We start from the raw sequence: 10,853 nt of genomic DNA, 5'->3' as shown, positions 1-10,853 counted from the left end.
TATCATTTCCTTGGATACATGTATTTATTTACGCTCCGAGGAACAAGTGACAGAACCATGTACATTGGACATAAAAATAACAAATAATTACAAAATATCACGCATCATTGTTTTATCCGAAGCATATGTTTTAGAATTTTTTAAACAGTATGGAGAATATGCAACTACAATATTCGCAGAATTTGTAGACGAGTTTAAAGGAAGTAGTATATATTTAGCCGAAGTAAATTTTGAACATCCTACCATCGAGGCCAGTATTAAAGTAATACATCATTTTATTTGATAAGAATATTTATTTTCTTATTAAATTGTACTTTATTCTTTTTCATTTTTATCTTTCAGTTTACGAAAATAAAAAACACAGAACCTGTAATATGGATATTCGGTATAAAACTTGTATTAACAGAATCTACTAAAGAAAATGAATCAGAAATACTTGATTACACGATAACTAACTTTTTGAATAACTTAAATGGTTCTGTACAACAGAAAGCAGCCATAGCTAATATTATGTTAGAATCTGTTAAACAAGATAAGAATACTATTAGCGATGAAATCTTACCGCTAAGAAACCTTATGACTATTATTTCCAATAATTCAAAAGTACAAAATAATCATAAAAATAAAATTGAAGAGACTAAAAAGGCAGATCTTAATTCCAAAGATGATTGTAAAAATATAGAAATCACAGATAACATTGAAACTTATATTAATAATAAGTTCCATGAAATGGAAGAAAGAACCATGCGTAGATTAAACGAAATTGAACACAACATTAATCAAAAGTTAAACGTTATACTTGAAAAACTTGAAATTAAATTTAAATAACGATATTTACGAATAGAGTATTGTATATAGTTTTATAATTTATAATATAATACCTTTTTTAATTATAATTCAATACCTTATTTCTATTGTATTCATATAAAAAAAAGACCAACTTAATTAATTAACATTGTTCAGTATTTTCGTTTTCTTTTGGAGGATCCCAATTATGAAGTTGTTTTCTCCATAGTTTAATCATTCCATCCCATCCTCTTCTGCTATATTTATTATATTTTGGGGGAGTTCTTGGATGATCTTTTGTACGTTGTTCCCTAAATTAAAACAATACCAAATATATTCATCAAGAAAATACTAATATAATAAAATAATGTAATAAAAAGATTATCTATAAAAATCATTGGTCTTTAAAAATTAATTTAGTTAATTGAATTATTACTTAGGAACCATTTTAATGTATCGATCATATCCAATAGTATTTTTCCCATAATCTATATCCTTTTGCCTGCGTGCAAGTACTGTAGGATCAGTTTCATATTCTACATTTTTTTTATCGTCTTCTCCTGAATACGATTTTGTACTATTGTTTGTAGAACTTGACTCATCGTTGTGTCTAAGACATGAGATTTTGGGATCTCGTGTTTCCAATCTATCTCTTTGCCTTTTTTGTATTTTTGGTTGAACCGACCCAACTTCTTGTTCGCTAGATTTTTCATTATTTTCATCCTTGGGACATTCTTCATTATTTTCGTCCTTTTGTTTGGTTTGTTGAGTAGCATTAATTTTTAATTTTTTTATTTGACTTACAGGTTCGTTTGTACTATTAGTTTTATTTGTTGATTTGTCATCTATTTTGAAAGATTCTTTCGATTGTTTAGTTGTCTTTACATTAGTATTCATACATAGTATTTCGTTAAGAAGATCATCTTCTTCAACTGTCAACCTTAATTCTTCATTATCCGAACTCATTGTTTGTTAAATTGTATATATTAATGTTTTGAAAAAGAAGGTATATATTTTAATTTGTAACGAATGCACCACTAATCACATGAAGTAAAGCGTTCTTATTGTAGAAAACATTCGTTGCATTTAATGCGTTAACCTATATTAGATAAAGAAATTCGTAAGAATCCAATGAAATATAACCTATATAGAAAGACGAAATTGAACAATTCTTGAAGTACTAACAACAAGCTCTGCATACACTGTCAGTCACGACCTCTTTTCCTTCAAGTTAATTATTTTAAATTGAAAACTTACTTCATACTTTTTAATAATTTTATTTAACAGTTATTCAATATTTTCAAAGATATTTTCATTCTAATTTATAATTTCAAATTAATTTTTAAAGAACGGATGTAAATAAATATAATCTTGTCTCATATTTATTTATATATTTAATTTTCATAAAATAGATACAGTAAATAAATAGTTTTTAATATTATGTCATAAATAATTGTTTTTTAAATAATAAAAGAATAGAATATTCTCTACGAGACAATAATGTATTTGCTTGTCAAAAAACATTGTCAAAATTATACATAGGATGTTGGATTATTATAATACTTTTTAATATGTACATAAATGCATATTATGTACATACTTAACAAAAAATATATTTGCAGTGACTTTTGGGCATAAATAGCATCAATAACTGGGCCATTTTTAATGTTCTTATTTAACATTTTCTTCGTTTCTTTATCTAGTTATATTTTCCTAAACCAATATTTGAAATTATTTGTGATCTTAGATTTTGTACAATATTTAACTAAAAATTGATATTAGAGAACGATTATCTTGAACACTTTATTTTGCTTTTCCTTGTGCAGCGACAGCAGCCATTGCTGCTTTGACAGTTTCTTCATCGCCCAAAAATTTCATAGAGACAACTGGTTTGAAATTTTCATCCAGCTCATATACAAAAGGAATACCAGTTGGTAGATTTAATCCCATGATTTGATCGTTTGACATTTCTGTAAAATAAAATATTATTGTTTCATTGTAGATTCTATCTTGTGGTAATAATTTATACAATAACGAATATACATACCATCAAGATGTTTGACTATTCCTCTCAAGCTGTTTCCATGTGCAGCAATAATGATTTTTTTTCCTTCTTTCAATTGTGGTATGATCACATTATTCCAATAAGGCAGAGTTCTTTCTATGGTTAATTTTAAGGATTCAAATTTAGGAAATTCCTCAGGCTTAGGTTCGGCAGCATATCTAGCATCCTTAGTTATCGTCTCATAATATTTATGATCAGATTCCATTGGAGGTGGTGGTACATCAAAAGACCTTCTCCAAATTTGTACTTGTTCCTCTCCATATTTAGCTGCAGTTTCTGCTTTGTTCATACCGGTGAGACCACCATAATGACGCTCATTCAATCGCCATGTTTTAAAAATAGGAATATCTTCTTGATTTATTTCTTTCAAAATAGATTTCAAAGTTTCTTGAGCTCTCGTCAAGACAGATGTATGAGCGACATCAAAAGTAAGACCTGCTTCTTTAACGGCTTTTCCAGCTGACAGAGCTTCCGTTTTACCTGTTGAATATTTATTATATAAAACAGCAAACATATAGTCATAACATATAAATGAATAGATAAATAAATGAATGACTATAAAGGTTTGTTATATCTTAAAAATTGGAAAAAAAAGATATTTTATGTAATAAATTCAATAGGCTCGTATTTTAAGACATATATATGTAGTAAATTTATAACAATTAAAAAGAAAATAGTAAAAAATTGAAAATGCTAGGACATTTTTAAAGATCTCATGACCTTTTTGTCCTTGCAAAAATTTTCTATATCAGTATTATTTAGAATCTCTTACCTTTGTCAGATAAATTAGCATCGTACCATCCGCAAAATAGATTTAATTTATTCCATTCGCTCTCGCCATGGCGAACCATAACAATCTTATACTTGGACATATTTTTAATTAATAAATTCAAAGAGTACGAAAATTGACACGATCAAAGTTAGAACCCTTCTATGAGGCGCTATTCTCAATAGGCTTGCTTGTATCTATCAATATCTATACTTTCTTTGCTGTCTGTACTCTAATCCCCACCATTTAATTCTGCTTGGAATGATCATAGATAATATAAGATTTTAGGTAAACTTTCAACGATTTTAGTTCTCTGTCTGCAACACCAAGTGGCACTAATAGTTCTTTTAACAATTCAACGCGCATCTTAGATACTTTTCTTGTATAAGAAATCACGTGCCTTCTGCCATAATTTCTAAATTGTATCAAATTATACAAAATTTAAATGAATCTCTCTAATGCATTGTGTTATAAATAGGAACTAAATAATATATGTTCCTTATCTTTTTCATGAACATTTTAATAAACGAAAGAGAAGAAATCTTTGATAAAGTTATGAACAACATTAAGGATAAATACTGGAAGCTAACAAGTTTCTTCCTCTTTTAATTGGATATTAGGAATTATTAATAATTTATACAAGAATACGATTTAAGAAGAAAGGGATAAAAAACTTGTAAAAAGATATATTTCAGCATGTAAGTTTGATATATTTATCCATGTGGAAAAGAAAAATAATATTAATAACGACGTAGTGTTAATTAACTTTATTGTGTGAATCTATTGGAAAATAGTGTATGTGTGGATACAAAACTGTACAGTAATAATTATCAAAATGATCATTCGCAAAATGATTTGGCCTCGCACATTTAGTGACTTTGCTTCTATGGTATTTATATTAACAATCGTACCATTGATTTATTGGTTTGAACTATGGATAGTGTTACCCGCATTGTATGAATATAATACAATACCATATTTTTGCCACTTTATTTTGGGTAATTTTATAATGTTGAACATCGTGGGTAACTTTACGTATGCAGTATTGTGCGACACTAGTATTAATAGGACTATTGTACCAGTAAGCACTGCAAACCCTAAGGATGGATGGAGATTATGCACAACTTGTGAAATACTTGCTCCTCCTCGCTCTTGGCACTGTTCAACATGTAAAACTTGTATTCTGAAGCGTGATCATCATTGTATTTTTACTGGCTGTTGTGTCGGTTACTTCAATCATAGATATTTTATTATGTTTCTTTTATATTTATTCATTGCTACCGTCTATGCCTTTTGTTACAATAACTTTTTTATCTGGTCTAGAATTCATTTCGAGTTTCCAATGTCCATTATAAAAATAATATTTCCATTGGCAATATTTGTATTTGGATTTGATGGTTCTATCGAACAATTTTATTTGTTACTTTATATTGTATCAGTTATAGGAATGTTATTTACAGGCATCTTATGCATTTACCATTTTCAATTAGTTCTTAATGGATGCGTTGCAGATGAAAGTAATAAAAATAGACGTACTTATGATCTAGGTTGGCGACAAAATATAAAGGAAGTTCTTGGTGAACGATGGTATTTAACATGGTTGGTTCCATATATAAAATCACAATTACCGCACGACGGTATTACGTGGGATACAAAAAGTGAATGGAAAATTAATAATGCAAAATGTAAATGAATTGATATACATTTGTTTATCTGAAATGCAATTGAACTTTTCTAACTTGAATAATTTTAAAATGCAAATGATTTCTTTAAATTTAAGCTTTACATTTAAGCTTTTAATTTAAGATATACAAAATATGTACGTTTTCTTTAATTTTTATTTCATTTAAAAATCCTTTATTTTTTTTTAATGTAAATTTTCTCTCTCAATAATTATGATATTACAAGATCTACAAGTTCAACTGTATTTTATAAATATTTTTTGACATGTTCTTATATCATTCAATCATACCTAATATATACATACTTATGTATATTGTACAATGAAATTTCTTAATGTTGACTGATAATTTATATATTAAGATTCTATAAGATATAAATATATATATTATATACTATATATATATATATATTTGGCAAGATACTGGAATATGTTTTAAAGAAGTAAAATGTATTTCCTATTTTGCATATTACTATAAATAAAAATGTATTAAACTACTATTTCGGGTATTGTTGTTCAAAGTATACTCTTTTAAAATATGAATAGATAAATAATGTCCATATAGAACTTATTATTATACTGTACATTGTATCAATAACGAATAGTGTGTATTATTTTTTATAAATCTTATATATAAATAACTGAAAATTTTATAACATTTTACTGCATAAATACATATACATACACATAAAGAGTGTCTGAGGTTTTTCAGGCCAAACTATGTTGTTCGCATATTCTACGCACGAAAATAAGAAAAACATTTTATATTGATTTTTAATAAGAAACAAATGTTATATTTTTTTTACTTCTGTACATAAAATACGCTAATACGGCTTGGCAGAAAATACCTCGAACATCTTGTATAAAATTTATATAAAGTGATTATTTTGATTTGTTATATTTAATCAAATAAGAATATCAAATCTCAATACAAGTTGATCCTAATGATTGAATCAAATTTTATTGATATATATCCCTTATTGATTGTATATTTAGAAGACTTTGGAAATATATGTACGTATGTATATATATATTTATATATTCATGTATAAAGTTTTGTTTGCGTGTATATATATATATATATTTTAGGTATATTTATTATATTTATGTTATTTTTTGGAAAATTTAATTTCAGCTGTAAAATAGTATTTACAATTCACAATCATTCGATAAACGTTCATTTTCATTACAATTGTTGTAACATTGAAGTTTTTGCATTAAATTTGATACTAACGGAAGAGTACTTAACATAATAATTAAAACATTTAGTCAAAAATCATGTTTAAAATAATATCACAATGTACAATTGGAAGTTTCATAATGTGCATAATTTAAAACTTTTAGAAGAATAATTTGATAATATAAATACATGTGACCTGTACAATTTTGTTAAATCATTCTTGCAGGGATAGTACAAGAATTAAATCTGTTTAGTCAATAATATAAAAATTCAGATAAATATAAAAAGACTATTAGATTATTAAACAATATGAATAATATGTACAGTCGAACACACAGACGTTTAGTGTATATACACAATATTTTAAAAAAATGTATTCTACGTATACACAGATTGCACAAATTTATACTTTACCGAGTAAATTTATGTACGTTTTTTTCCTGTAACTTCTTTTTACAGCAAATTTAATGCAAACGAGTGTGAGTATAGTAGCGGATGTGACGTATAATATAACGCAAATGCTTATATCAAATATATTAAAATCCCAAACCAATTTTTTAAAACTTAAATATTTGTTAGTGACTAATTGTCCTTGTCTTAGTTTCGATTCAATATTTTTAACGTTATTTTGTTTTTCACTAGATCCATAATAATTTATTCCCGCATAACTGTACTTTCTTTTAAGATAATATAAAACCTGATCCGTTCTCCAAGTTCCATTCGAGTATCTGCACTCGGAACATTGTTCTTTTAATGGATATTGTACTTTTTTATGTTCTGGATCTTCCGTTTCATCTCCTGCCAATCTTGCATTAACTTCATTGTGTGCTTTCCATAACCATAATATATTATCATCTCCATTCTGTACCTCATATATTTTGTTTCTCGATGCCATTTCTGCAAAGTGTCTCGCACAATCAGTGCAACCAAAGAAATTGGTTATATATCTGTACATGGCTCGTAATACTTCAATCGGATTGTAATGACGTTTGTCTTTATTTTCCATTCCAAAATTAACAGTTAGCATGTGAAACATTGTCCATAATCCACAAGGATATCCTCTATATACTTTTTTACTTCCTTTACATCCAATCCATTGTTGCGGACCCGAATATACCGGTGACATTTTTTTCTCTGTTGATTTGACAAATTCAAGAAATTCTTCCCCGTATATCTTATCTTTTTTATTGATTGCATTACGAATTTCATCGAGAAAAACACTACTGTATCTCATTGGAAAATATTTGGCTACAACATTTAGGTATACCTTTAATGCCTCTAACTTTTCTCCTTCTATAATTTTATTCATTGGTATTTCGTCATAAATGGAATATCGCAGCGCATTTTCCAAATCTAGTTGGTATAAATGATCTTCAAATATGTCCGAGTTATATTGTTGCTCTTTATGGGAATTTGATTTAGTATTATTTATTGTATCTGGTTTTGCAGTTAAGGAGACAACATTGCGATTGACAATAATTTGTTCATCTATATTTATACCCTTTGAACGCATATAATTTCCAATAATTTGTTTAACACCTTCTCTCGTTGGTGTTCTAATATTTAAGTGCTTTTGCGGTTCTTCTTGGCTCAATACACTTATACTTGGAAATTTTGTGATTTGACTTGTTACACATAACAATTCATTGTCGGATGTGACCCTACGTATTTGTAGGCTTGTAATTTTATGCATATCTAATATGATTTCAGTTCCCAAATGAGAGTCTGTTTTCTCAAAAAACAGAAAGAAATATTTTACAGTTTTAGGTACTATCTTCCATATGTCTTTTATCTCTGCATTCCTACAAACAAATTGAATAAATCATTAAAATATTAAATGAAACAATATAATATAATTAAATTTATTTCTACCTGTAAGGTGTAATATTAGGCCACGTTAAACCACGTCCCTCTTCTTGTTCTTTTTCAAGTCTCTTAATCAAATTGTATCTAACACCCTCAATATTATCACCTTTTTCGACTACTATACCCATGAAAGAAGAATGCGCATTAACAGGAAAATATTTAAGCGTTGGATAATGCATTATTTCATATTCACGACAAATAGGATTGTTGTCGTCTACAGCGCAATCTATTGCTGCAATAACTACGATATCTCTCCAAGCTGGAAAATATATTTAATCTATAGAACACAAATTGTTTTTTATGTTAAGCAAAGAAATACAAAGTAATCAATTGGAATAATAAACGTTAGGAAAATAAATACTTACGATAAACATCGTTTGCAAAAGCCTTCCACGTGGGTGCAAAACGATAACAGAATCCACACCAACTATTATAAAATTCAACTAACCATCCTTTAGAATCTCCATAGACACTTGTTTTAAAATTAGTATCATTTAATACTACTACATTATCACTGACATTATATAAACCTTGAGCAGGATAATTTTGATATTGATCCTCTTGTACTGCAACTACTGATGTATTTTGACATAGTATTATAATATGCAATAAAATTATTTGTATTATGAAATCGTGTCGTTGCATGTTTGTATTTACACCGATTCTTAACCTAAAGAATCTTTAAATGTATTGAAGTGGTGGTACACTGATTTGTGACAGTGATACCAATAATAAAGTAACTCTGCTTCTAGATATTTCTTATCTTTATATATATAAATATCCCAATATCTTTTATTATGTATTAAAATAACAACTTAATTTGTGTTACATAACATATATATATATACGTTCATATTTTTAAAAAGGAAAAGAAAATGTTACAAGTTTTAAAGTATATTATTTATTTTATTTTAATAAATATAAGTAATGTACATTATATCATGTGAAATGAATGTTTATTTTCTTAATTTTATAGATAAAGCCTTTACAATTGATAATATTTATCAATGCAAAGAATAATTATATTTATACGTGTGTATTGAAAATCATAGAGATAATAATATATAATCAATGAGTAAATTTTTAGAATTACTTCTTCTTATAAAATTTTCATATTGCTACAAAAATAATATTTTTTATAAATGAAATTTTACAAGAAAAAAAGCTTATAGACATAAATTTAAAAAAAAAAAATAATGTTATTGACATTTTAATTATTTTTTGTGATTAATATCAATTAATGGTTTTAAGTAACGGAAAATCAAACCTCGTTATTATAATTGAAATATTTTGTTTTGTTTATCGTTCACTCGTTAAAAATTTAAAAATAAAATGATTATAGTAGTCTCTTCTATCAAATATATCAGCAAGTATAAAGACAACAAATTTAAATATAATATGCGCATATTCTAAAGTAAGCTTATAGTTTCTAATTGATTACTCGAATAAATCTCCTGATTATAATTTTTTGATTATAAATATTAATCATGTTATAATAATATTTTCCAGAAAGTTATGTGTTAATATTTCCAATTGTTAAATCATTATAGTCATGGCAACAATAATATTAAAAAAAAAAAAAAAAAAAAAGACAAACAGCAAAGCATAGGTTTATATAAATATAAATATAAATATAAATATATACCCATATATATTTATATATTTATATATATATAAATATGCATGTATAAAAATTTATATGCATTAATAGTTTAAATTAAAATTTAATGTTATTATTTGCATATAAAATCAAAAAATTGTCCTTTTTGGAGATGGAGGTTTTAGGATGGTGGAGGGATGGGATGGACAGGGAAGGTAGAAATATTTTATTTATTTGCAGGAGAATCTAATAGCAGCGAATATTATTTGTATTGTATGTAAACCAAACCAATTGAGAAAGAATATGATCGGTATAAACCTTGGAGCACCTTTTACGCTCTTCCCTACTTAGAAAAGATTTTTCGATGCTTCCTTAAGATATTTCTGAAACGTTCAGCCAGTTTCACCCCCAACAACTGATATTTGTCCAGGTCGGGGGCCAACGATTCTGACTCTTGATGCTTGTGCTTTATAGTACTTGTTGATCTTCTAGGCTTGAGACTTCTCAGCCGGAAGTGAATGCGATTCGGATCATATTCTTTGTCACATGCGCGAAAAACCTTCATATCTTGAAATAGCGAGCAAGACATACATCTTCAGAAATCTTGTCTTCAATTTTTCAAAACTTTCATTTTTTCAGAGTGAAACTTCAAACTTCCCTCTATCATCCAATACCTCTTGATTCAAAACCTTATAAACAAACAAACAGGTTAGAGACCTTACTTCTAATTTCAGGTTTAATTTTTTTTTTTTTTTTTGTATTTTTTTTACGTTTTATTAGATCATTTTTCGTTTTTTTTTTTTTTTTTTTTGATTGATTCTTTTCGTAAATGGATAGGAATACCAGAGATTTCCCGATTTCTACCACGTTTAGTAGTTAGAAGAGAGTAGGTATTCTATAGTATCC

The 10,853-nt window shown here is 27.0% G+C and overlaps 6 protein-coding genes across 6 annotated transcripts in view; 2 read left to right on the top strand and 4 right to left on the bottom strand.

Moving 5' to 3' along the window:
• The window catches only part of LOC106787299 (histone RNA hairpin-binding protein), a gene marked incomplete in the record, with an annotated part of 2,491 nt that extends 510 nt beyond the window's left edge, over positions 1-1,981 (bottom strand). Inside the window, 2 exon segments of the mRNA XM_014749532.1 lie at positions 1-1,097; positions 1,223-1,981. Of these exon segments, the coding sequence (XP_014605018.1) occupies positions 950-1,097; positions 1,223-1,752 (678 nt within the window).
• LOC106787278 lies at positions 5-871 on the top strand (the record flags this gene model as incomplete). The annotated part of the gene is made up of 2 exons (XM_014749494.1): positions 5-262; positions 343-871. Coding segments are annotated over 2 exons (744 nt in total), but the record flags the coding sequence as incomplete, so codon positions are not given.
• Positions 1,982-2,269: 288 nt separating the features above from the next.
• Positions 2,270-3,888, bottom strand: LOC106787288 (phosphoglycerate mutase 2). The gene is made up of 3 exons (XM_014749519.1): positions 3,624-3,888; positions 2,834-3,331; positions 2,270-2,756 (listed from the first exon to the last, which is right to left on the bottom strand). The coding sequence occupies exons 1-3, from the start codon at positions 3,721-3,723 to the stop codon at positions 2,590-2,592; spliced, it is 765 nt and encodes a 254-aa protein (XP_014605005.1). The 5' UTR covers positions 3,724-3,888; the 3' UTR covers positions 2,270-2,589.
• A 77-nt stretch (positions 3,889-3,965) lies between these two features.
• Positions 3,966-5,637, top strand: LOC106787287 (probable palmitoyltransferase ZDHHC24). Its single transcript, XM_014749518.1, has one exon. The coding sequence runs from the start codon at positions 4,456-4,458 to the stop codon at positions 5,311-5,313; it is 858 nt and encodes a 285-aa protein (XP_014605004.1). The 5' UTR covers positions 3,966-4,455; the 3' UTR covers positions 5,314-5,637.
• Positions 5,638-6,396: 759 nt separating this feature from the next.
• LOC106787297 (sulfhydryl oxidase 1-like) lies at positions 6,397-9,074 on the bottom strand. Its single transcript, XM_014749531.1, has 3 exons — positions 8,713-9,074; positions 8,354-8,606; positions 6,397-8,283 (listed from the first exon to the last, which is right to left on the bottom strand). Exons 1-3 carry the CDS (start codon positions 8,990-8,992, stop codon positions 6,885-6,887), a joined length of 1,932 nt encoding a protein of 643 aa, XP_014605017.1. The 5' UTR covers positions 8,993-9,074; the 3' UTR covers positions 6,397-6,884.
• A 1,120-nt stretch (positions 9,075-10,194) lies between these two features.
• The window catches only part of LOC106787290 (transformer-2 protein homolog beta), a 5,666-nt gene continuing 5,007 nt past the window's right edge, over positions 10,195-10,853 (bottom strand). The window contains exon 5 of the mRNA XM_014749521.1: positions 10,195-10,636. Coding sequence (XP_014605007.1) covers positions 10,611-10,636 — 26 coding nt within the window. The 3' untranslated portion in view covers positions 10,195-10,610. The remainder of the gene's footprint in view (positions 10,637-10,853) is intronic.

This window comes from Polistes canadensis, unplaced genomic scaffold (assembly GCF_001313835.1).
Source record: "Polistes canadensis isolate GaletaPanama2010 unplaced genomic scaffold, ASM131383v1 scaffold_97, whole genome shotgun sequence".
Taxonomy (NCBI): domain Eukaryota; kingdom Metazoa; phylum Arthropoda; class Insecta; order Hymenoptera; family Vespidae; genus Polistes; species Polistes canadensis.
Note: the sequence above shows the minus strand (reverse complement) of the source record. Positions and strands in the feature narration are given on the sequence as shown.

What these genes read in the sequence shown, in the direction of transcription:
- LOC106787287 (XM_014749518.1), top strand. Translation starts at nt 4,456, where the DNA reads ATGATCATTCGCAAAATGATTTGGCCTCGCACATTTAGTGACTTTGCT.
- LOC106787288 (XM_014749519.1), bottom strand. Translation starts at nt 3,723, where the DNA reads ATGTCCAAGTATAAGATTGTTATGGTTCGCCATGGCGAGAGCGAATGG. An exon ending in TGCTAATTTATCTGACAAAG is followed by an intron (nt 3,332 to 3,623) that starts GTAAGAGATTCT and finishes AATATTCAACAG; the next exon opens with GTAAAACGGAAGCTCTGTCA. An exon ending in AATAGTCAAACATCTTGATG is followed by an intron (nt 2,757 to 2,833) that starts GTATGTATATTC and finishes TTTATTTTACAG; the next exon opens with AAATGTCAAACGATCAAATC.
- LOC106787297 (XM_014749531.1), bottom strand. Translation starts at nt 8,992, where the DNA reads ATGCAACGACACGATTTCATAATACAAATAATTTTATTGCATATTATA. An exon ending in TTTTGCAAACGATGTTTATC is followed by an intron (nt 8,607 to 8,712) that starts GTAAGTATTTAT and finishes TATATTTTCCAG; the next exon opens with CTTGGAGAGATATCGTAGTT. An exon ending in CCTAATATTACACCTTACAG is followed by an intron (nt 8,284 to 8,353) that starts GTAGAAATAAAT and finishes ATTTGTTTGTAG; the next exon opens with GAATGCAGAGATAAAAGACA.